Source organism: Chiloscyllium plagiosum, unplaced genomic scaffold (genome assembly GCF_037043375.1).
Source record: "Chiloscyllium plagiosum isolate Xiang-an unplaced genomic scaffold, Cpla_swu_hap1 HiC_scaffold_39, whole genome shotgun sequence".
In the NCBI taxonomy this organism is placed as follows: Eukaryota; Metazoa; Chordata; class Chondrichthyes; order Orectolobiformes; family Hemiscylliidae; genus Chiloscyllium; species Chiloscyllium plagiosum.
Window position 1 is genome coordinate 22,308,467 of NW_028270177.1, and position 26,830 is coordinate 22,335,296.

A 26,830-nucleotide genomic window follows, 5' to 3' on the forward strand; every position below is an offset into this window, starting at 1 on the left:
GGGGAGTGGCGTTTTTGATTAGGGAAAATGTTATTACTGTAATTAGAAGATATTTCTGAGGGAGCATTTAATGAAGCTATTTCATTGGACCTCTGAAATAACGGGCTGATCACCTTGGTAGGATTGTACTACAGGCCCCAGTATGAAGTAGAAAACTGAGGAGCAAATATGTACAGAGATCTCAAATATGTGTAAGACCTAATAGAGGTGAAATAGCGGTTTTTAACATTCCAAACATGGACTGGGACTGCCATAGAGTTAAGGACTTGGGTGGCACAGCGGGTCAGACAGCATCTGAGGAGCAGGAAGGTCCATGTTTTGGACCAAATCCCTTTGTCAGGACTGGGGAGGGCACCTCAGAAGTAAATAGAGGGAGAAGGGTGGGGCTGGGGCAAGGGTAGGTAGGATGGTGGATGCAGGTAGGGGTTTATTGTGATAAGTCAATGGGAAGGGTGGAGCAGATAGGAAAATTTGCTTCACCAGTATGTATTTGTACCTACTAGAGAAGGAGCAAAATTTTAATTTCTCTTGGGAAATAAGGCAGGGCAAGTGACTGAAGGGTTAGCACTTTAGATTAGATTAGATTACTTAGTGTGGAAACAGGTCCTTCGGCCCAATAAGCCCACCCATACCCCTACATTTACCCCTTCACCTAACACTACGGGCAATTTAGCATGGCCAATTCACCTGACCTGCACATCTCTGGACTGTGGGAGTAACCGGAGTACCCTCACAGCGCCAGAGACCCAGGTTCAATTCCCGCCACAGGCGACTGACTGTGTGGAGTTTACACATTCTCCCTGTGTCTGTGTGGGTTTCCTATATAGAAGTTTGTAAAGTCAAGAGGAATACAGATAAGGTGAATAACTAAGGTCTTTTCCCCAAGGTAGTGGAGTTCAAAACCAGAGGGTATATTTTTAAGGTTAGAGGATAAAGTTTTAGAAGGATCCTGAGGGGTAACCTTTTCATGTAGAGGATGGCTTGCATGTGGAAGGAACTGTTAGAGGAAGTGGCAGATGCAAATGCAGTTGCAACATTTGACAAGATATTTGGACAGGTACATGAATAGGCAAGGTTTAGAGGGTTATGGGCCAAAAGCAGGCAAATGAAACTAGTTTAGTTTGCGGAACATGTTCGGCATGGACTAGTTGAACCGAAGGGTCTGCTTCTATGCTGTATGACTCTGACTCTCTTCTCACTTGGGAATGTCGAGGTAAGGAATTTTATTGAAGATTCTAAACAAAGCGATCGAAGCAACTTGGTCCAGAAGTTACTGAAATGTTAATAATTGTAGACCTTTTTCAATTTCTCTTGTGTAGGAATACTGCAAATATTTGTTAGGTACCAGGCAACTTAAGTTGTGAATCCCTGAAGGTCAATGGCCCGAGTGTATAAAGGAAAGAAATAGATCTAATGTCATGTTAAATTAACTTTCTGAGCTGCATAACTGGTAAACAAATCTTGGGTATTGGTTCTGCAAAGCAGGGACACAGTGTAGTGAAAGCCTACACTATCAGTGTCTCAATTTCTAGAGTCTTATCCTTAAAATCACAGTACATCACTTCAATGTGGTTTATCACTGTCCTTGTAATAACGTATTCTAAAATTGACTCTGACTATGCCACTTGCCTGGGTTTTAAAAAAAAAAAGTTGGGCTAGTTTTGCATCTCTTTGACTTCTTTACACACCCACAGTCAGATTTTGGAGGCATAATTTGCAATTAATCTCAGTGCACCAACCAGCCTATGATTTGCATTGCAATAAGCTAGCATTCACTTGTGAAACAAAGGCTACATTCTAGCAACTATACGATTATGTTGTCAACAGTAAAAAGAATATGTTTAGTCTTCATTTGCACTGAGTGAGAAAATCATACTCAACACGCCTAATGAGTTTTGAAAATAGGGGAGTTGAGTTTCTATATATACAGATGTGTTTCTGTTGTGCGGGAAGTGTTCTCTGGTTGCTGTTGCATGACGAACAGAAACTGCTGAACACTTTTTTGTTTTTGGAATGAAGATCAGACTGTTTGTTTGCGTTCATAAAGAATGCATGAATATCTATCATCCTGAAGTGAACTATTGTGATTGGGAGAGGAAAATCTAGAAGTATAAAGTATGCGGGTCTTAACTTCACTTTTCTTAATAGGAGCATAAGGTAGAGACCTGCACAGTAATTGCGTTTTCGACATTAATGTACTTAGAATAAATCTACCACGCTAGACAAGAGTGCTAGGTTTTTAGCACCCTTTGCGTAAAACAATTTTCCTGTTTGCACTTCTAAATTTATCTTTAAACTTTGTTACCTAATTCAGTAGGCCTGGCTTTCTACCAAGTCCTATTGGTCGGCAAATAACTTTTTGATGGCTCAAATACAATCGGAGTAGACTGTCGCAGGATGAAAGCATCATGGTTGGTGTTGGAGGCATTGACTTGCATGGTTTATTGTCCAACTGTTGTGTGACAATTAGTTCTTAGAGAATGGAATCCCTTTTTGTTCCAGTCACCATTTTGCACATATGCCACATTTCAACTGCATATACACAATCACTGGAATGCTGCAACCTGGCAAAGCCTGTAATTTTGACGAAGCTGCTTGCTAACTTGTACCTGCTGCACTATGAAGTATTTATTTCATTCTGAATGAATGACAAATGTTCGTTACCTCCTTCGTGCAAGATTGGATGACAGACAACCTGGGGTGTTCCAAATGCCTCCATATCTAGCCTGAAAAGAATACAATTTGCAATATGTTTGGCAGTGCCATTATGGTTTTTATCCTAACTGCACGTGTAGCTTTTGATGTCCTTACGGATGTACAGGACTGGCAAATTCTGTTTCTTGTCAAGATTTGTACAGAAGAATTAGTCCCCACATATCAACAAATGTTGACACTCTTAAATAAACCCACGCAGTGTATAAGATACAAAAAATTGTACAAATGAGCATTGTTTTATTCTACATATGTTTTGATAGGTGTTCATTGTGCTAATGTCTTCACTAATATGGCATCCAAGGCAATGTTCAACCCAGATATGTTTTGCACTATGTTGTTTGGAATAAAAAGCAGAGAGAGAGAGAAAATAATTAGAACACGTTTTACTGCATCTGTATGTCCCACAGTACTTGGCAGCCAATAAAGTAATTTTTTTTCAGTGAAATTGGTTAAGAGCTTGTGATTGAGATATGCCTTTTGAAATAAACAATGGATATTTGAGCTGCTGAGAAGTTGTACATATTTACCAAAGATGTGTTTTGCTGAAGATTGCCTTCAGCTGAGAAGAAGCTCCTTTTCTATCATCTCTGCTTCACACACTCACCTCTGTCCCAACAGAGAAGTTGATAAGGAAGGCTTTAACCAGACTAGATAGTCAGCTACATCCAGTGAACCTGTGTTTTATATTTAGCTTATGTATGTTTACGTGAATGTTGATGTAGTTTTACTTTTTATAGGCTTTTTTAACTCTTATCAGTTTTTGTATAACAAAACTATCTTATTGATTCTTCAGTATAATGGTTAGGTCCACTCATGGAATTGGCCAATACATCATTTCTAATTCAAATTGATGTTAAATCAAAGTAGGAATATAGAGAAGCCATCCTGTCCCTCACCTGGTCATCACAAGCTAAGTATTGGCTTAATATGATGGGCAACTTTTCTGAACGTTTGTTTTCTTGGAGTGATGTCTGCTGGTATCACCAGCCCAGTCTGTACGTGCATGTGAGCTGGCACAGATTGTTTTTTTTTTTCCTTTTTTTTTCTGTGATTATTTTGACTTTTGGAGTAATCACTGCTTTGTTACATATCGTAAGTTGTAATGAAACCATTGTGGTCTGCCTGTGGTAGTTGTATTTCCAATTAATCTTCTTGCTAAGCTAATTCAAAATCTATCATGTAGTTTGAAAATAGTCATTGATACATCAGAACAAGATGTTGTGGCATATGAGAGAAAAAGTATGTGACGTGTACTTTGATTCATTGCCCATAGGTCATGAATCAAAGATATTTTATTCCGTTGGAATCGATCCATTTCAAAAATGAAGGCTTAACAAGGAAGACAACGGGATCGATATGAAATAATGCTTGTCTGTTTGAGGAAATTATCTTTGCACACCCCCACCCCTCAAAAAACAAGGTGCATTCAACTCTTCAGCTGTCCTGCTTTAGTTGGCCCCCACCCACCTTAACTGCCACCTGTTGTTGGAGGTTCTGTTAGTGTTTCAAGACTTAGTGAATAAATGTGATATTAATTCAAAACCACTAAAGTGTGGTGCCCAGTTTATAACTGGAAAAATAATTTAGTACCATTTTACTAAGATCACAAATTTGTCATGAATTCCCCTTCTTTCTTTATAATGTAATATTGTGGGCAGTTTTTCTCCAAACACCACTAATGGTTGTTGTTGTGTCTGGCTTCCCAATATAATGTTCAAAATGTCTCTCTTTCTTATTCATTATATTCTGTTTTTCACTTCAGAATCACCTGAAGTAGATTGTCTTATTTGTTGGTCTATCAGGAGGAACTGTTGCCTTCAACGTTCTTTAAAAAAATTCCATTTTCTCTGTATTCTATAAATTTTGTGTACAATAATACATTGTGAAAGGATATAAAATGGAATCTTATTTCTTCAATTTCCAGATCTGGCATTAGTGTCAAAAATATATTCTTTGCTTACCCTAATTGGAACCTCAGTCTGTTACTACTTTAGCAGTCTAATATCCTGGATACGAATTTTATTGATTTCTTTCATGCTGCAGTTCCTTTTTGCACTGAGAAGCTTTTCTTCCTCAGTTGTCTCGTTTTTACTGTTGTCTTGCTGCACGTATTACATAGAACTATTATATATTGCATTTCCATTTTTTCTCGCAACAATGAACTTGATTTCTAATTTTTAAAGCTGAGGTTTTTTTGGATTATAGATATTGTATCTAAAATATTCCATTTGAACAGTTGTAAATGATAAAAGCTGTTATTAAGAGTTTCTTAAATGTGTATGTGATAGCTGATCATGTTTAGGCCTCAGGTTTTCAATGTTCTTTCAGCTATATGAAAAGAAGTATTTTGCCTGCCATGTTATGGCTGTAAGAGATTTTTTATGGAATTAAGTCCCCTTATGTAAATTGACAATAAGACACAATTTCTTGTCAATGTCAGAAAATTGAATTTTGCTTCAGAGCATTGTCTTATCACAGCTGCCAGGATTCTTTGTTTCTGACTAATTGCATTCCACAAACTTGATGGATTTTGATATGTGAATTTCTGTGCTTGATATGATGAAATGTGCGAAACAATGTAACATGCAGTTTTTGGTACCTGTTGGACATTCCAAGCTCAGGCAGAGAACCAATCCAGCCCAAATAAAGTATTTTGTTAAAATGTTTCTAGGTACTTGCAAGTGAATGGTAGCTGCATAAATAGTCTTGAATCGTGGTTTAAATTCTTGCAAATGTGTGCTTATTATAAAGGGTCTGTGGAGTCAGTCTTGTAGCAGTTTCTTTTTTCGCACAAGGTTTGAAACTAAATTCAATAACCATTCCTAAAATAGTGCTGCAATGTCAATGGTTTGGGAGAGAAATTGCAAGTGGGTTTTGGTTTATGTGCAATGAGTGCTGGATACACCACTATCTTTCCCTCGTCACGGAGGACCTCCAGGAGGTGAAGGGCCAGCAAGCCTCGCTCTTTGCTTTGGAGGCCTCCAAGATAATCTTCCTGTCCAGAGTCCGCTCCGTGGAGCAGGATGAGACATGCTCACGTTTCTTCTTTCAGAAGGTGCACAAAGAGAGCTCCGTGCTCAGCAAACTGAAGGAGGATGATGGCTCGGTAACATCATCTCAGGCTGACATCATGAGGATCAGCAAATCCTTCTATGCCAGTCTATGACTTGAAGCCAACCGACAGCGCGGCCTCCCAGTTGTTCCTGTCTTCTATCACGGAGGTCTTGGACGACGGAACACGAGAGAGGCTGGACTAGCCGCTATCTCTGGATGAGTTGACCAAGGCCCTCGAGCCCTTCGAAAAGAATAAAACTTCCGGAAGCAATGGCTTACCGGTCGAGATCTATTCTGCTCTTTGGAGCTTGATTGGCCAGGACCTGTTGGAGGTGTATGTCAGTATGCTTATGGCAGGTACCATGAGTGAATCCATGAGGAAAGGCATCATCACCCTCCTCTACAAGCAGAAGGGGGAGAAGGAAGAAATTAGAAATTGGATACCAATCTCACTGTTAAACACAGACTACAAAATCTTGTCAAAGGTCACCGCCAACCGGGTCAGGTCTGCTCTGGGACTGGTGATCCACCCTGACCAAACCTGTGCTGTACTGGGCAGGAAGATCGCTGAGAGTCTCGCACTCCTCAGGGATACGATTGCCAACGTGCAGGACAGGGGGGTGGACACCTGCCTCATCAGCCTGGACCAGGAGAAAGCCTTTGACAGGATATCACATACATATATGAGGGATGTTCTCTCCAAAAAGGGCTTTGGGGAGGGAATCGGTAATTGGATCAGACTGCTCTACACCAAATTTGTCAGTGCAGTCTCAATCAAATGGGTGGGAATCAGATAGACTCCCTTAAGTCATGGAGTCAGGAAGGGCTGCCCGCTCTCTCCTGCCTTGTGTATGTGTTGCATAGAGCCTTTTGACGAATCCATCAGGAAGGATGCGAGCCTGAGAGGGGTGACTATTCCTGACAGTGGGGGCGTGCAGGTTAAGGCCTCCCTGTACATGGATGACGTTGCCATTTTCTGCTTAGATCTGCTGTCCCTCACATACTCATGTGCATCTGTGACCAGTTCGAGCAGGCCTCGGGGGGCCAAGGTCAACCGAGGCAAGAGCGAGGCCATGCTCTTTGGGAACTGGGCCGACCAATCCTCTATCCCCTTCACCGTGAGGACCGACCACCTGAAGGTGCTGGGTATTTGGTTTGGTGGGGCTGGGGCGTGCGCCAAGACCTGGGAAGAGCAGATCAGGAAAATGAGGCAGAAACTAGGCAGATAGGTGCAACGGTTGCTCTCCAACGCAGGGAAAAACCTGGTCATCAGGTATGAGGTACTCTTAGTATTGTTATGTGGCACAGGTCTGGCCTATCCCCAGAACCTGTGCCACTGCAGTCACCTGAGCCATTTTCCACTTCATGTGGAAATCAAAGATGTACCGGGTCCAAAGAGCCACAATGTACAAAGACCTGGGCAACAGGGGAAAAAACACGCCCAATGCCACCCTCACCCTGATGGCCCCCTTTTGTGTGTGGCTGCACCAAGTGTCACTGAGGTTCTACCTGTCCCCACTGTTGCGAAGGATGGGCCTGGCCTTGCTGCCGCGGAACGCTCCGAGTAGTTAGACAGTTCCGTACCACCTGTCCTCCTTGGAGAAATTTATGAAGAAAAACACATTTGACCACAAGTCCGTAGTGTCCTTGAGACCCTTCGGGAAAAGGAGAGGGCGGATCCTATTGAGCGGTTCCCTGAGCAGACTGTCCAAGCCATTTGGCAGAATGCCTCGTCGCCAGAACTTTCCAACAAGCACCAAGACATGGCTTGGCTGGTGGTGAGAAGGGATCTGCCTGTGAGATCCTTTATGCACGCTCGGACTCTGCCGCACCGCACGCTGCCTTCGAAGCGGCTGCGGTGGGGACGTGACTGTCTCACACCTCCTTCTGGAATGTGCTTATGCGGAAGAAGTCTGGAGAGGAATGCAGTGGTGTGTCGAGGTTCGTCCCGAGCAGCGCCGTGACACGGGACTCCGTTCTGTACCGCCTCCGTTCCCCAGGACGCACACCGAGACGAACATCAACTGTGCCTGGAGGATCATCAACTCTGTGAAGGATGCTCTCTAGGCGGTCCGAAACCAGTTGATCTTCCAGCTGAAGGAGTTGACCCCGACTGAGTGTTGCAGACTGGCACATTCCAAGGTCCAGGACTACGTGTTGAGGGACGTGCTGAAGCTTGGAGCAGCTGCCGCCAAGGCGCGATGGGGGAAAGACCACCGTGCAATGTCTGCCTGCCTAAGCATAGGGGGCCGACGAAGTTAGAGGGCTCCACTGACCCCCCAGGTAAATATGTGCAGAGTAATCGTACAGACATGTAAATATGAATGATTACTCTGTCTCTGTATGCAAAGAAATGGAATGATTTACATATGTATGGCATGACCAGTTGTACAGATCATCAAAATGTTTTATGAATAAAGTATATTTTTAAAATAAAAAAATCTTTCCCTCAAAAGAAATGGTGGGTTCAGATATACAACAGTTACAAAATTTACATTTCATACATGCATTGTTATAAGTTGTGGCACCAGACACTGGTTCATGCTGGCGTTGTTTATATTTGTGTAGCAGCTTGACGTATGCCTTGAAGTGCAGCTCTTGTTATGCTAATATTGTAAAAGCAAGTGAAAAATTTGTTTTCCTGTGCTATTGACCATTTAAGGAAGGCATGCAAGTGGAATGAAATGCAAAATTTTACATAGTGCTATCCAAGGAAGTCCATCAAATTGTGTCTCCATTTATCATTTTGTTCAGTTATTTAGTTGATTATGTTATGAGGCATATAAGGATGACACTTGGTTGTGATTGCTTGTACTGGGTGTGTTACTGGATGTGTACTTTTTAACACATTAGAGTCAAACAGCAGAGAACAGCTCCTTCAGTTAAGGAGTATCGAGTCAGTTATCCATCCGTTTACACTGTTATTCCTATTTAGAAAAGAGTTGCACATGGTGACATGTTGAATGACCACAGACAAATTACAATATTGTCTCTCCAGATCAATTAATGTGAAAGCTTGTGATTGCATCAAATGCTATTTGTATCAAGAACTTCAAGTTGTTTATAAACCCTTGGAATAGGTTTTAACTACTTAACGTTTTATACCAATACACTGATCATGAGAGAGGATTATATTAGTCCAGTTAGTAATGCAATGGTGTTTACAATGTAGTGGCTACTCCCTTATGTAGTCAAAGAAGAGAACTGCATATAAGTGCAGTATATTTTGGCATATTCTTAAAATGTTGGACATATGGCTGAAGATTGCAAATAAAATCCTGTGGCAAAGTTGAGGGTTTTGTTCCGTTCACTTTGCTGTATGCAGACAGTAACGTATCTCGCTTTCTTCAAAAGATTTCAGAATTTTCTGGTCACAACTGCTTTTGGTTTTTCAACTTAATGTTTTCTTAAGGTAATTATTGATGAAACATGAATTTTATATGACTAGAATGGGTGATGGTATCATCTTTTGGGAGAATAATTTTAAGCATTATGGTCAAGCTATATCTTGTAAGTATGGCTCTGGTGACTCAGCAGGCCCAAGTGTTACTCCGGTATTTTTGCTCATTCTTTTTCTCCAGTCACTTTAGTGAACTTTATTCTCTTAAACAGGTATTTAGAAGTTGGCAGGCTGTGACCAGTGGAGTACCATTAGAAACATTGGTGTGGCCTTGGTATTTACCTCTATATTAATAACTTATATCAATTGTAGAGTCGTAAAGCTGTAGAGCACAGAAACAGTCCTTAGGTCTCTTTTATAGTTGGACCAAACGGGCAACCTTTTCATGCAGAGGGTGGTATGTGTATGGAATGAGCTGCCAGAGGATGTGATGGAGGCTGATACAATTGCAACATTTAAGAGGCTTTTGGATGGGTATATGAATAGGAAGGGTTTGGAGGGATATGAGCCGGGTGCTGGCAGTTGGGACTAGATTGGGTTGGGATATTTGGTCGGCATGAACAGGTTAGACCTGCTTGCGCATTCTGAAACTTGATAGATGGTTCAATCTGTTGAAATCTACTTTTCTCCTTGCAGACCCTGTTTGATATTTTGCGCTGCTCTGCAACTAATATAATATTCTGCTCCTAACTAGTTGAAAATGGGTGAACACACAAGATAGCATTACTGTTTGATGGCATCCTTATACTGTGGCAAACTTGACATTGGTTGTCCTTCTGTTCAAGGATGTCATTTGCTCAGGTTTGCCCGCTACTGCCATGGGTCTTCATGTGATGTGACCGGCTATTAGTCAACCTGCAGATCCTTTCACGGTTAGAATGGATCATGTTGTCCTATCCCCATGTGGAAGTCCTTAAATTGCTATTCGCCTGCACTTGTTTAAACAACTTGTTTGAACTTTTATTTTTTTGGACTGATGCAAACTATGTTTAAAAATATTTTGGCAAGCTGGCCTTCTGGAGATTAAAATCTCTGCAAAGAGAAAGAAATTTGAGAAAACTATTTTATGAGTAATAAACATCTCTATTTATTTATTTATTTATTTATTTATTTATTTATTTATGAATTGCATTACTAAAAGTTGGCTAAATGGGTGGACCCTCTCAAGGTTCAATGCGACAACCGAATTAGATGGTTCTTGGTTTTTTGAGCTATGCTTGAAAAGAAGAGAGCCTGGAAATATTTGCCCCAGATGTATTTTCTTGGTCATCGCTTTTTTGACTAAAGCAACAGTCCTGTTCAAGGCACAAAATTCAGAAGGAAAGTCATCTTTTTATTAGCTTTCTGATTCAACTGCATGCTGTTGATTTGCAAATCCCGGCAGCAGATAATGTATCACTTTCAGACCAGAAATGAAACTCTCTTCAGTCTATTTCCAGCTAGAACTGCTTATGATGAAAAACAAGCACAGCCTGAGTTTCTTTTTGAGTAAGAGCTCTGTTTTTCAGGTGGTATTACAGCTTGTGATTTGTATGTTGTTAGCCTTAAATAGTACTCCTGGGTCATGCAACTACGAAGTGCCATCTGTGGATTTGTGCTTCATTGGAGGAGAACTGCCAAAATCCAATCAAGCAAGCAACTCTGCATTTGAGTAGTTCTCAACACAGTATCTTGTACAGTAGCTGTAATGGGTTTGGTTTTGGAACTGTGACCAATAGTCCAGCATTAGTAACTTTAATGTGTGATTCCAGGGCATGGATAGGGTGAATAGCCAAGGGCTTTTTCATGGGGTGGAAGAGTTGAGAACCAGTTTTAAGAGGGGAAAAATTTAAAAGGGATCTAAGGGGCAATTTTTTCATGCAGAGGATAGTGCGTGTACGGAATGAGCTGCCAGAGGAAGTGGTGCAGGTTTGTACAATTACAGCATTTAAAAGGCATCTGGATGGGTATATGAATAGGAAAGGCTAGGAGGGATATGGACCAAATGCTAGCAAATCGGACCAGATTAATTTAGGATATTTGGTCAACATGAATGAGTTGGACTTAAGGGTCTGTTTCCATGCTTTTCAGCGCTCTGACTCTGGAATTTGGAAGACATTTATAACAGTTCTTTTGTACATTTTTATTTCAGGTTCATTTATTTTTAAAATTAGTATTAGATTTATTTTATTCTGTAAAAATTTATCATTTATTTTATAACAATTCTATCTGATCTTCTGAGTAAAGTTGGAAAACAGAATAGGTGCATAACCTGGCATTTACTAAAATTATAAATGGCTCTTGCAAAGGCTAGTGCATTACTTCAGAAAAGTCATATTAATGTCCTGACCAAAAGAACTGCTTTGCAATATCTTATTGATCCCTGTTTGCACAAATGTAGTGAGGCTAAAAATATTTCATAGATCTTGCTTTGCCATAAAGTCAGTCATAGAGATAAATAGCATAGAAACAGACCTTTCGGTCCAACCTAGTCCATGCCGAACATATTCCCAAACTAAGCTCGTCCCACCTTCCTGCTCCTGGTACATTACATTTCCTTTTCATGTGCTTATCCAAATGCCCTTTTAATTGTTATAATTGTGCCCACATCCACCACTTCCTCAGGAAGTTAATTTTGTATGTGAACCCCCCTCTATATAAAAAAAAATTGCCCTTCATGTCTTTTTAAAATCTCTCACGTCATTAGTCTTGTAATCCCCCATCCTAGGGAACAGACACCTACCATTAACCCTGTCTGTACACCTCAATGTTTTTTATAACTATGAAGTCACCTCTCAACCTCCTACATTCCAGTGGAACAAGTCCCAGCCCAATCCAGCCTTTTCTTTATAACTCGAACCTTCCATATCCAGCGGCATCCTGGTCAATTTCTTCTGAACCTTGTCCAACTTAATAATATCTTTACTTTAACTGTGCACCACATTCCAGAAGAGGCCTCACCAATGTCATAGACAACCTCAACATGATTTCCCAACTCCAGTACTCAAAGGATTCACTAATGAAGGCAAGCATGCCAAACGCTTTTTTTAACCACTGTGTCTATATGTGATCAGTTTTTAGAGAATGATATACCTGAATCCCTAGGTCCCTCTGTTCTACCACACTACCCAAAGACCCACTATTAAATGTATAAGCCTTACCCTTGTTTGTTGTACCAAAATCTAATACCTCTCATTTATCCATATTGAACTCCATCTGCCACTTTTCAGCCCATTGACCCAGTTGATCAAGATCCCTTTTGTAATCTTAGAAAACCTTCACTGCCTATTGTGGTATCGTCCATGAACTTCCTAACCATGCCTCGATATTCTCTTCCAAATCATTCATATCGATGACAAACAAAAGAGGGCCCGTATCCAAATCTTAAAGCTTTTTCTAAGGACATTTATCCTAATTTCAATCCTAGCTTCATAACTATATCAAACAAGGAGATTTCACTATACTTCAGTGGAGAAAAACTGTTTCTTCTCTTTGAGCCAGTCAACTAAAGGTTAAATTGATACATCAGGCAATAAATTAAAGATTGTTCCCATTTTCATTTTTGCTTCTCCCTGCAGAGGTTTAATACGCAGTATGTACGTTCCCCATAGAGATCCCTTGTGTGGATGACTACCTCCAGAGGGAATCCCACTGATTCACAGACTGTATTTTAATACTTCATATTTTGTTCTGTTTCACATCAAAACACAGCTGTTATCTGCATTATTAGTTTGCCAGTGTCTTGATAAAAGTCACTCCTAAGGGATTACTGGCCTCATGAGGTGCATCATCAAGTCTGCAATCTACATCGCACTAAAAAGACCTTTGTCCTGTGGCCTTGTATGCTTTGGCATCGCAAGTGCACATCCAATAACTTTATTCCACATCCATGTCCACCCTCATAGGCATTGAGTTCCAGATTGTCACCAGCCTCTGGGTGATAAATCTTTCCCTCACATCTTCTCTCAACATCTGTCCTTCTTTATCTCAAATCTACAGCCCTGGGTAATGATCCCTCCATAAGGTTTTGAGTCTGACTGTTAACCTTTCCACAGGATCTTTTGTTTGTGCAAAGGCACTTCTAAGTGACGTGTTTGCACCAAAGATTGACTTGGTTATACCTTTGATTCACCCATATTCAACTTTGGAATGTTGTCATAATTAGATGAAAAAAAACAGCCTTTTGGTTTTGAAGGGTTTCAATCAGTATACTGTTTGTGCAAAAGCAGTTGGTTATAGTGGAGAAGAAACTTTCATTGGATAAATATTTCTGAAAGGATTACTTCTGTTCAAATTTGTTGAAGTTGTGATCTGCCAAGTATTAGGTTAGACATATTAAACTCCTAACCAAATATTTTAGCCTTTTAAATTTTGTTTCCTGTTGGTTTAACGCAGCCGTTAATGTATATTAGATAGATGACTCTGTTTTATTTTATTCTTTTTTCTCTTTTTTTGTGAACAGAAAGTTTGACACTCCTGTTTATTTCTTTTTTTTTTCTTTTTTTTCCCCAGCACCCATGTTGTGTGTGTCTGTTTTATTTTACTTTGTAAAATAGCAAACCCTGGGATTATAGGACCATTGAGGTTTTTGGCGCAGAAGTAAGCCAGTTAACTCACTGTCAGTGCAAAATCCTTTGTTAATGCAATCCAAAACCCACCTGGCTGACCTACTTTCTCTTGCTAGCTACTGTTTCAAAAAGTTGTTCACTTGGTGTTAAAGATGCAATGCTTCCTGTTGTAATTGCTTTCTGCAACATAGTATTTCATGTTTCCAAAAATGCTGAATCAAAAAAACTCTCCTTTATTACACATTGTCTTGTACGTGTTGTTACTCTCACCATGATCTATAAAAGCATTGCAAAACACTTACTTGTTCTGCATTCACATGTAAAAGTAATGACCATACAAACCCGAAGGTTTTTACCTTGGAAGTTAGGGGAGAAAGGATGTTCATAGTTCAGATTATTTGATGGGAATGTAAGAATCGTGGAACAATAGTGTATCTAACTACCAGACTGCAAAGAGCAGACAGTCTCATTGTAGTCGGGAAAGGGTGACTACATTGTAGTCGGGAAAGTTAAAAGAAAGGGAAGGAATGCGTTCATAATTTGAAGGTGTTGAACTCAATATTGAGCCCAGAAGATTCTAAAGTGCCGAGTTTGAAGATGAGATGTTGCTCCTCCAGTTTGCGTTGTGATTAGCTGCAGCATGTCAAGGACAGACAAATGGGCATGCGAGCCACGACTTAACATCTCTTACCCCTCACTCCCCCGTCTGCATTTCACAGGGATCGTACCCTCTGACACATCCTAGACCATTCCTTGATGACCGATCGCACACCCCCTTCCGTGTATCTGCTGAAGGTGCAACATCTGCCCCCTCACCACTTCCCTGCTCACCATCTGAGAGCCTAAACAGTCTTTCCAGGTGAAGCAGCATTTCACTTGTACCATCTCCATCTTGTGTATTGTATTTGCTGCATCCAATGTGGCCTATCTGCATTGGAGAAAACAAATGCAGACTGGTTGACCGCTTTTGCAGCGCACCTCTGGTACACGTGCAAGCATGATCCCAACCTTCTTGTAGCCAGTCATTTTAGCACAGCACCCTGCTCACATGCCAACTTGTCTGTCTTTTGGCATGCTGCAATGCTACAGCAAATCACAGCGCAAACTAGAGGAGCAACACTTCATCTTCAAATTAGGCACTTTGCAATCTTCTGGGTTCAATATTGAGAATTCAAAGCCTTCAAATTGTGAACATGTTCCTTCCTTTTTAGCTTTGCTTATTACCATGTCCTCCACCCCTTCCCCACCCCAGTGGGACGGGCTGTTCTTTCCATTCTGCCAGTTAGACACACCATTGTTCTGCCATTCTCGCATTCCGATCACTTAATCTGAAGTAGCAATACCCTTTCTCCAGGGCACTCTCAAAACAACCCCACCCTGCCACGCCCAAACAATTGCATAAGTGTTGACCCCTCCACACTTCACTCCAACTCTGGTGAAGAGGCATATAGCATCAACATTAGCTTGCTGTCTCTCCATGGATGCTGCCTGACCCACTGATCTCCAGCATATTTGTTTACAGTTCCTCTTCTTCAGCAAGAAACTACCAAGCAAAGTAGTTGCTGAATCACAGAATGCAGTGGTTTCAAATGGCTTGCTGAAAATGACACTTGTGCAATAGGTGTCATTTGAATATCAATGAAGACAAATGTATTTTTTTTAAATCTGGTGGAGAACGCTCTCAACTCAAGTGATCCAAGATGGAGGACAAAAAAATTGTGGCTCTAAGAGCTCTTTTTTTTTGAGATATGTTAGGTTTTAGAGCTGATTTGCTCAAATCCCAGGAGCAGCAATTACAGTTTTATATGCTGTTGTATTGTTTTGGAACTTTGTGGGGGTAAAGATCAAAACAGTGGCACTTTTAAAAGGAGGAAGATCGACAAAAGGCAGCGACCACATGGTCAGAGAGGAAAAGAGAGAAAGAAACCTACACAGCTAACTGACACAGCAGTGAATCTGCACAGTTACTGCCTTTCATGTTTGAGTTCATGTATCTCTGGGCATTCACAGAGGTTGGTGCATGTTGGAATGAGCTGCCAGAGGAAGTGGAGACGGCTGGTACAGAGCATTTAAAAGACATCTGGTTGGGTATGTGAAAAGGAAGGGTTTAGAGGGATATGGGCCAAATGCTGGCAAATGGGACTAGATTAGGTTAGGATATCTGGTCAGCATGGGTGAGTTGGACCAAAGGGTCAGTTTCCATACTGAACATCTTTATGACTCCTATCTATGACTGTGCATGTGGATCCCCAGATCTTCCCACTTTCCCTTTAAAATGGTGGGTCTGTGAATTGTTTAGAAGAATCGTCCATTCTAAATTGATGTGTTGTACAATGTTCTCATTCACATGAGTTGGTACACCAGTTTTGCCTAAAAATGGGATGTTAATCTGGTGAAACTACAATACAAGACTACATGCATGCAAAGCAGTAAAATACCTTGCTGTAGAACTAGCTTACCAAAACAACCAACTAATGGATCAGATCCAAGTACTGCAGTCTTGTCATAATCAGCTGTGATTGGTTTTGGGCAATTAAATAACCATCCTCAGGAGGAGGTTCCACAAACATTTAAACTGAAATATGCTGAAGCCTGACATGTCCATGTAAAAGACCTGAGATATTTACAGTTGTCCCTTTCCAAAGTGCTGATTACATGGTCCATTTCTGGCTTCTTCTGGAGATGGGAGAAAGTGAGGACTGCAGATGCTGGAGATCAGAGCTTAAAAATGTGTTGCTGGGTAAGTGCAGCAGGTCAGGCAGCATCCAAGGAGGAGAATGAGAATTGACGTTTCGGGCATAAGCCCTTCTTCAGGAAGGCTTATGCCCAAAACGTCGATTCTCCTGCTCCTTGGATGCTGCCTGACCTGCTGCGCTTTTCCAGCAACACATTTTTCAGCTCTGATCTCCAGCATCTGCAGTCCTCACTTTCCCCTAGCAGAGATAACCCAGGTAATTATAGACCAGTGAGCCTTGCTTCTGCTGTAGGAAAGGTTTTTGAAAGGATTATAAGAGATAAGATTTATAATCATCTGGCAAGCAACAATTTGATTTCAGATAGTCAACATGGTTCGTCAAGGGCAAGTTGTGTCTCTCAAACCTCATTGAGATTTTTGAAAAGGTGACCAAGCATGTAGATGAGGGTAGGGCAGTTGACATGGTCGACCAGGACTTCAGTAAAGCCTTTGATGAGGTTCCACATAGTAGGCTGATGGAGAAAATGTAGAGTCATGGAATTGAGGGTGGTTTAGCAGTTTGGATTAGCAACTGACTTTCTGAAAGAAGGCAGCGAGTGATGGTTGATGGAAAATATTCAGTCTGGAGTCCAGTTACTAGTGATGTGCCACAAGGATCTGTTTTGGACCTCTGCTGTTTGTCATTTTTAGAAGTGACTTAGATGCAGGCACGGGTGGATGGATTAGTACATTTGCAGGCGACACTGAAGTCTGTGGAGTAGTGGACAGTTTGGAAGAATGTTGCAGGGGGACTTGGATAAACTGCAGAATTGGGCTGAGAGGTGGCAAATGGAGTTCAATGCAGCTAAATGTGAGGTGATGCACTTTGGGAAGAATAATAGGAAGGCAGAGTACTGGGTCAGTGGGAAGATTCTTGGTAGTGTGGATGTGCAGAGGGATCTTGGATCCATATACATAGATCCCTGAAAGTTGCCACCCAGGTGAATAGTGCTGTTAAGAAGGCATGCGGTGTGTTAGGTTTCATTGGTAGAGGGATTGAGTTCCAGAACCACAATATCATGCTGTAACTATACAAAACGCCGGTGCAGCCACACAGTGAATATTGTGTACAGTTCCGGTTGCTATATTACAAAAAGGATGTGAAGCATTGGAAAAGGTGCAGAGGAGATTTACCAGGATATTGCCTGGTCTGGAGGGAAGGTCTTATGAGGAAAGGCTGAGAGATTTGGGTCTGTTCTCATTGGAAAGAAGAAGGCTAAGGGGGGATTTGATAGAGACATACAAGATGATCAGAGGATTAGGTAGGGTAGACAGTGAAAGACTTTTTCCTAGGATGATGACGTCAGCTTGTATGAGGGGGCATAACTACAAATTGAGGGGTGATAGATTTAAGACAGATGTCAGAGGCAAGTTCTTTACACAGAGTGGTAAGGGCGTGGAATGCCCTGCCTGCTAATGTAGTCAACTCAGCCATATTAGGGAGATTTAAACAATCCTTAGATAAGCACATGGATAATTTTAGGATATTGTAGGGGGACGAGCTGAGAATAGTTCACAGGTTGGCGCAACATGGAGGGCCGAAGGACCTGTTCTGCGCTATATTGTTCTATGTAAATCCAATCTGACCAATTGCACTTGCCTCAGTCTGTTCTCGATCAGTGTTGACAGTGTGATTAAGTGATAATTGCAAAGCAACAATCAGTTCACCATTTGCCCAGTTTTGTTCTACCAGGATCATTCAACTCTGGGCATCTTTCCAGCCTATGTCTACTCTTTTTGAATAAACATTAATTGGCTTACAGCCTCTGGTTGGGTACGATAACAAAAATCAAATAGTCAGTGGAAACTTAAAGTGGAGTAGAAATTGGTCAGAGTCAAATCTAATATCATTATCCTGGGTAATGATACACCCCACTCCTTATAGTGCCCATCTGCTTGTACAGGCTACTACTGTTCGTATGGCCACCACATGCTCCCACTTCATCAGCACCCAAGCATGGGTGTAACCATGGAAGTAAGGTAAAATGTCAGACTCTGGCCTGCTGCATGGACCTATTGATGGCCAGTTTAACCAGGCATTTATCAGACCCACAAAGAGGTCCTTGCATGCTGTCGGTCGCTCGTGCTCTCGATCGCTCTTGCTCGCTCCTTTCCCGCCCCCCCCCCCCCCCCCCATCCATCCCCCCCATCTCCCAATGATAAGTTAGGAGTGTGGGGCTGGAGTACAACCAGAAGTAGCCGTACTTAGAAACTAAGCAGTGCCACAAACCCACAGGGACATCATGGGATAGTGGTGTTAGCGCTCAACCATTAATCAAAAACCCTGTTCATGATCTGGGGACCGGAGTTCAAATCCCACCATGGCAGGTAGTAGAATTTGGATTCAAATACAAGCTTGGAATTGACATTCTAGTGATGAATGTGAAACCAATGTTGGTTGTTGGAAATTCTCCAAGTAACTCCCTCCCTGACTTAGTACCTGTCTATCAGATGTATGTCCAGATGATGACAGAACTACACATGTTCAGCAAATGGAGAGTATTCCAACAATACATGAATTTCTTCACTATCCAAGTTAGCATGTGGAACAAGCAGGTTGTGTTATTTACCACCTTAAACATCCATTTCATTCATCATCAGTGCGTTTTGGAAGCAGCATGTGCTCCTCTGAAAATGTCATGTAATAACTTCCCAAGGTTCCTTTACCTGCATTCTCTACTGCCAAGAACAAGGGCAGCAAACATCACCATCAGCTAGTGTCCCTCCAAACCACACACCACTTGGAACAATCTGGTCATTCCTTAACTGTCTCTGAATCAAAATTCTAGGAACTCAAATATAAGTGTCTACATGTACCGCGTCAACTGCAGTGAATCAAGAACAAAGCTCATCCATTATCTTCTCAGACCATGTTATTGATGGGCCATAAATTCTGGCCTTGCCAACAGATTTACTTTGTACTAACTTCCTCATGCTAAAGTGGTATCCTGTAAAAGCAAATTTTGATCGTTTTTCTCCTCCTTAGAATACCCTCACAAATATGGGCCAGAGGGAGGCTGTGCTGACCATTCAGTGTTTGAAAGAATGAAGAAGTACCAGATGTCAGCTGTAGAAGAGCCAACGGCACAGGTGAGAGCCTGAATCTCTAACATTAAGGTGTTAATTGTAATGCAGCATTGCATTTAATCTGAATGATACTGATTACAATGAACACACAGTATCTAAAATTAGATATTTCTGAATGTTTCCATTTCAGAATCCAGTAATAAGCAAGTGCTGCTGTGATGGCGAGGTGTTAATTTTTGTTGATCTTTTGATTCAACATTGTTGCCTTCTCCATTAGTCATGAGGCCACATAATAATATTCAAAGAATATAGGGGCAATGTAGTGTCTGAGCTAACATTGTTAAAACACATTTTATGTGGCTATTTATCTCATTATTGTTTGTAGAACCTTGCTACATTCAAATTGCGTGCCATGTTTCTCTGCATAAACTTCTTTCATGTGAAGTACTTCGACAGGTATAGACTGGAGAATGTGAAAGCTAGAATATAGATGCAGCTCCTCTGGGTAGGAAATTTCTTGCACGTAGACACACTATTATTGATCCTTAGCCATAAATTTTGAAAGACAGTACCTGTTACTCCAAAAGAAATAGAAATGTCATTGTTAAAAGAGAGGTTTGTTTTTGATGACCATGTGTCAGTAAATCCAAAATGGATTTTATGATTCCCTTAGAAATACAAATTAAATCTCAAGATGTTTTTGCTGGGTTATCTTGACACCTGGTAACAAATGGAGACTTCAGTTTTTGGAAGTCAGTTTATCTGTATACTACTTGACCATCTGTGATTCACTAGGCTAAATGACAGGACTAGAATGCAGAATGTTGCCAAAGTTGAAATAATAGGAGAAAAGATCAAAACAATTGGATTATGTCAGGCTTGAATTGCTAAACACAGAAGGTCTGGGAAACTGCGAGAAAAAAACGGGATTAAGATTGTGGGTAAGTACAAGACGTGGACCTGAACCATTCATGCAGTAGGATGCAGAGGGTTAAAGGAGAAGGAACAATGAGCATTAAAGAAACATTAGTGACAAAACAGTGCCCAATTCAAGCCAGCAGAGATTTCTAAACTTTAGAATTAAGATGGCAAGTCGTGTGCAGTGCAGGAAAGAACCTGGGTGAATGGCAAAAATTGATTAATGTCTATAACTATAATAGCTGAACCTTTATTTTTCCTCCAAATGATGTTTTTAAGACATGAAAGTCATCCGGTTTCTCAAGTCTTAATACAAATTTGAAATGGAAGCATTGTAAACTACTGCCACTCTGAGGCATGACTAAATGCATTATTGTTATATTGGGATTCCTAAAGTTAGCAATCAAATGTACTTGGTTTTTCCTCTGTATATTTTTGCATATACTCATAGAAGTGATGAGAATCAAGTTTTATACCAATGTATTTTAGGAAAATAGTTTCTAAAAATAATATTGTAAGAGAGGATGAACTGCTCACTGCCAGTAAACAAAACAATAAAATGTTTGGTATATTTCTTCGAATTATAAGAATTTGCTGTAAATGATGGTACTTGGACATTTTCTGAGTGTTTATCATACGCCCTTCAATATGCAATTAATGCAGGCAAGATTGCTGAAAGTGGTTCTGTCTCATGACTTAATAAATTATCTTAAAATCTAAAGAACAAAGTTTCCTCAGTCTCCTGGAAATTCAAACCATGTATTTTGGTAGTTGATGACCTTTTTTTTTCTCTACTTAGACATAGATATAGAATGCATAGAAATACAATATGTATTTCTTCTATCTCCAGTTAAAAGATAAAAACATGACTGTTCCTTTGAGGCAGATATCAGTGAGAGATTGCAGTCATTATCATAGATCATTGTTGGTTATCTCCTGTCTTGAATGTCGTTGCAGGCATTTCATTTCTAATGATATTGGCATCCACTTCATTTTTTGTTTAACTCTTATCTTTTGCTTTAGAAACCTGTTGATTTTGAACATGAGCATGAGCACGAACCAGTTATTTTGAGAAAACGACGTGCAGCTCCAGAGGAGAAGAACACTTGTCAGCTTTTTATTCAAACAGATCACCTGTTCTTTAAATACTATGGTTCAAGAGAAGCGGTCATAGCGCAGGTATGAAATAGAAAGTGAAATAATTTTATTAAAAGTGCGTGTGTGTATGCGCATGTAACTGAATTAAAGTCTTCACTTCATGGCTTCTGTTTTAGACATCTTTAGATTTAATCCCATGTTTAGAATTTGTTGGGCTGAATTGTTTATGAATATTTGAGGCTGACAAATAAGCTTGATTTATACATTTTCTTGGGAGTTCAAATATTTGATTTTTGACAGCATTTTTTGAAATGGTTCAAAATTGCTGTGAATTGCCAAGCATAAATGACAATTCAGTTCATTTGAACATATTAAAGTTGTGATACTTTTAATTCTTTCTCCTTCATTAAGTAACAATTCCTTACTTGTGTTTCTCTTACAAATGAAGGCCCTTGTTCTGTTGAAAATAATTAATAAAGATTCTGCCCAATTTACAGTTCCCTAAAGCACCTATTTTTGAATTTAACATCAAATAATTTCTGAAGTGAGCTGATCCCCAATTAATTTACTGCTATTTTGTGGATTCGTTTCCTGATAGGAATCCCAGTGATACAGTTGACAATATGATATAGTTTAGGAGTGGGATTATTTTTGTATTTAGTGTCACTTATAGTAAGATCATGATTGATTTTAATTTAATTACAAATGTATCCTTTGCGACAGTAATTTACATTGCTACAGAACGGTCCACGATGTTTTGGAAGTTAATTTAATAAAACACCTTCAATTTGGAAGAATGTTTCTCTAAAATCTGTTAAAGTTAACTTACATACTTATTTTCTGGTTAGCTGGTAAATCCGATCTGAGTTTGAATGAAGTTGATAACTGGCCAGATGTTATTTCAGCTTTTGAAAATGAGCTTATGTGCCAGTTTGCTTATTTTAAATTAGATGCAAGCCCTTTAATTAATTATACATTCATACACACAGCAAACTCTTTTTCAATTGATTTCGTACTGCAATTGAGAGAGGAGCAAGGATGGTTGAAAAATGAAAAATTGCTTGTTTTAAATTCACTTATCACTTTAGAAGTATTATTCATTAGAAATTTTAATAAAATATCTTTTTTAAAGCTATTTCGAGGCGTTTAAGTGCTTGAAATTTATCTCCCTTCAAATTTATAAATAAATAAAAATATTTATTTTGTTTCATGTACAGATTTCAAGTCATGTCAAAGCAATTGATACAATTTATCAGACAACAGATTTTCATGGAATTAGAAATATCAGTTTTATGGTCAAGAGAGTGCGTGTAAGTACTGATTCAAAGTTTGCTTTATGTTTCGAGGGCATACTATGCTGATGGACAACTTTGTATTTTGAAAAGGAGGTCATCACTGTTTCACAGTATGCATCAGATACCAGTGTTAGTCGAATGCTAGTCACCTTGCTGAGGTTTTTTCAGAATTAATCCAGTAATATTTCTGGTTCTCCATCTCCTGTGTTGTTGCATGCGTATTTTTCTAAAACCTAAAATCATTTACTAAAGGTTAAATTATTTCTAGACAAGAAAATTGCAAAGCTTACTGGTCCCGTATTCCAAACCCTCCAACTTCCCCTTGTATGGAGTTCTTTGCATTTCAACTTGTTTTGTGTTCTCAGAGTCCACTAAGGTTCACTACTTGAGATCATTGAGCATCTGTCTTTTGAAGTCTGGTAAAGGATTTGTATGTTATCTAATATGCTGCATTTCTTTAGTGCCCCATTGTGTTACCTACGGAGTGTGTGTTAGCAGCTAGTTTCAACACTCATTCTATCCTCAATCTTGGCCTGCTCCCATTCTATCACTTGTAACCATGGCAAGGCATTCTGAAGGTTGGAGGGAATTGCTGAATTTGAGAAGTAACTGCCTGACACCAGAATTACTATTCAATAAATTATTGTGCATAAATAATAAGCTTTTTTTTTCCCTGGAGTGCTCCTTTCACTGTTCACATCAATGTCTGCCCAACGTTTCACATAGAAGAAGAACTACCTTGGAAATGAGTGACAAAGATAGTCTTGATAAAATAAACAGTAATTGAATGAGATAATTGCTTTAAATCCTTGTAGAGAGAGTGTGTGTGTCAAAGTATGGGTGGGCATATGCATGCATATAAAGGATTAGGTTTGACAAAAGCAACATTTTCATATGGTCAGTGTATAATGCATTGAGAGAAATAAATAATCATTTAATACATTTATTCATTTACCTTATTGTGTGTGATCCCCAGAAAAGATATCCTTTTTTTTTACACTGTCTTAACTAACACAATGAACAACACTGCCTTTCAGATCAACACCACGAGTGATGAAAAAGATAGAAGCAACCCATTTAGGTTTTCCAACATTGGTGTGGAGAAATTCCTTGAACTCAATTCTGAGCAGAATCATGACAATTATTGCTTAGCCTACGTGTTTACAGATCGTGATTTTGATGACGGGGTTCTGGGACTGGCTTGGGTTGGAGCACCAGCAGGTAAATGTTTGCAGAGTTTGCTGTTCCCAACAACCTGTATTTTGTTGAGAAACAATGACCAAAATTGCTAGTTATTTCCAACACAGACCTTACTTGAACAATGAGTACAAGCAAGGTATATTTATTAGAAATTATAGTTTTAAGAATGATTAGATAGGATGGTAGTCTTGGTTAAAATAAGTTACTTGTTTAAAAAACTTTCCTTGTTCAAATAATTTTTGAAGATTGGGTTTTTGCTGTAGTATAAGTAACTCACTTGTACTTTCATGTGCGTTTAAATCAGGCAACGAGCTTTGGAAGTAGTTTCACCATTTCAAAAAAGTTAAAATTCTAACCAGTCAAGGGGAACAATGAATTGGGCTTAACTGATTCATTAGTTTATAACAAAGATGCTTGCTTTGTCTCAGATATTTTGTGAAGATTTTAATGACTCATGCCTTTGACATTTCATGCCCATAATATTTCTAGAATATGTTGCAGAGATCCTTAATGTGTCATCTTGAAGTATGGTGTAGTTGTAAAGCTTTTTTTTTATTTTTGAAGCTTTATTGCAAATGAAGGAAATTGTCTGCCCATGTGAATAAATGGAGGTTACTCCATATTTGGGATCAAACTGAAAACTCTAATCAGGTATCATGAGCTGCAGCAATAAATCTAGAGACAATATTTGTGAAAAAATATAATTAAAATGTGAAACTGTTATTACTTGTAAATTCATGTTACTTAAATTGTTGCTTACTTTATTCATGTTGAACTGTTTCCATGGTTTTGTACATTTGATCAGATTTAAGTTGCAATGGGATTTGTGACATTTATTCCTTGTTTTCTCATCATTTTTTTGCAAGCCAGCAACAATATTGAAATGTAGAGTTTCTTGTGCATGCTTCCTGTTTTCCTGACAGGAGGAAGATGCCCCTGAATTGTTTAAATATTCAGTTTCCCACTAAAGTGCTATAAAAGTTATTACAGTTTTAGACTCTCCACCTATGAAGCATTGGTCATGTGGGAAATTGAGAGTCTGCACCAAGTGCACAGTGATTAATATGGTTATGCTGGTTGCTCTGAAGCATTAGCTGAATGAAAATTCAATTCACTAGTTGCTACAAGCAGCTAATTATTTTTTAGCTTTGTTATCTCTGAATCTGTTGACCCACTGCAATATATCAGAGCCATCCAGATAAAATGTAGCAGAGAGTCAAATATTTAATTTTGAGTCAATTGACAGTGGATGCGTAGAATAAACAAAGGCTTAAGTGAGAGTGGCAACTTGAAAGGATATGATTGCTGTCACGTTTAAAACTACTGAGTTTAGCCAAGTCTCACCAGTCCTTTTAATACTTCAAAAGACAGCTTTTTTTTGTTGTCCCTCTGGCTGTTTGAAACCGTTATTTTTGTTCCATTGTGTGGATGCTGTTATCCTGCCAGAAAGCAGTGGGTGCTGCAGTGGCTCCAGTCTCTTGACATACAAGAAGGGGACTTGGGAGCTTTTACTTGTTGTTAATTAACATCTCAATAAAGAATACCCCAGACTGGAAACAGTGCAAATGGGTAAACAATTTAAGGTTTATCCCTTCAATGAAACTGATACCAGGAAATAGCAAAGAACAACCAAGCAAGTTAAATATCTCTCTCAAAAACAAAATCAAAGCCACTGAGCTGTCAGCTTTCTAAATTAAAAGGAAACTACTCTTGGAAGTAGAAAACCACCATTATGAGTGATTTTTTTTAACAAATAAGTTCTGTATTTACTGCCCCATGATAAAGGGCTCATATGTGTTTACACCCAGGAAAACACCTCTAACAAAATATATAAATTTTTTAAAAAAATTATCCACAATACAGTTTGTCTTTCATGAGCTGCGGTATATCCATATGATACAAAAACTATTTGGATTAAATACCATTTGTATTCCAGAATAAGCAGGTTCCCTAGTAAGAGGAACATCATGGCTGCTAATTTTGAAAGAAAATCTAGTATTTTTTGATGTCACTGGTTAGTGAAAGAGCTGCTTATTGACCATTATTAGCTTTGTTGCACTAACAAGAAGTGTAATCAGATTCTTATGATTTTAGCTTTTGCAGTTGTGGATGCAGTCTCTAAAATTGTTCAAATCTTGTTTGTATGGAATACCTCATTTATTGCTTTCCTTTTTTCCCCACTGAATCACAATCAAGCAATATGAAAGCGTGCCATGTTTCTGTTGGTTGATGAAATACAGCTCAAAATATTTTTGTACTTTTAAGTACTGATCCGTTTATTTTCTGTTTCTCGACTATAGGGAGCTCAGGGGGGATATGTGAAAAAAGTAAACTTTATTCTGATGGCAAGAAGAAATCACTTAATACTGGAATCATCACTGTTCAAAACTATGGCTCTCATGTTCCTCCTAAAGTCTCTCACATCACATTTGCTCATGAAGTAGGGCACAACTTTGGTTCTCCAGTAAGTATCAAACTAATATAATTTGCTTTAATTAATTTAGCTCCTGCTCATTTCCCTTGGAAATCTTAGAGAGTCACTAATTAAATTGCAGGTCATTCTGGTTGTAACATACATTTCATCAATGCGCATTGGCTATTATGTGTTTGACAAATTGTGGACGATATTTGGATAACACAAACATTCTGCTGAACAGGTTTGGTGATCTTCTACAGCGTGATTTTCTGTAGCGGTTTTCCATAGTGCAATTTTCTATAACATGGGGTTGCAGAGGAATGAAACTGTCGTGTTATAGCAGAATGACCTGTAGTGAACTCCTTAGATATTTAGTCATAGAGATGTACAGAACAGAAACAGACCCTTTGATCCAACTTGTCCATA

The 26,830-nt window shown here is 39.5% G+C and overlaps 1 protein-coding gene across 2 annotated transcripts in view; it reads left to right on the top strand.

Annotated features, from left to right (window-relative positions):
• adam10a (ADAM metallopeptidase domain 10a) overlaps positions 1–26,830 on the top strand; it is a 165,309-nt gene that overhangs the window by 103,108 nt on the left and 35,371 nt on the right. For both annotated transcript variants that reach the window (XM_087981441.1, XM_043677449.2), the window contains 5 exons: positions 19,437–19,540; positions 21,419–21,574; positions 22,711–22,803; positions 23,826–24,009; positions 26,289–26,452. In XM_087981441.1, the coding sequence (XP_087837567.1) occupies positions 19,437–19,540; positions 21,419–21,574; positions 22,711–22,803; positions 23,826–24,009; positions 26,289–26,452 (701 nt within the window). The remainder of the gene's footprint in view (positions 1–19,436; positions 19,541–21,418; positions 21,575–22,710; positions 22,804–23,825; positions 24,010–26,288; positions 26,453–26,830) is intronic.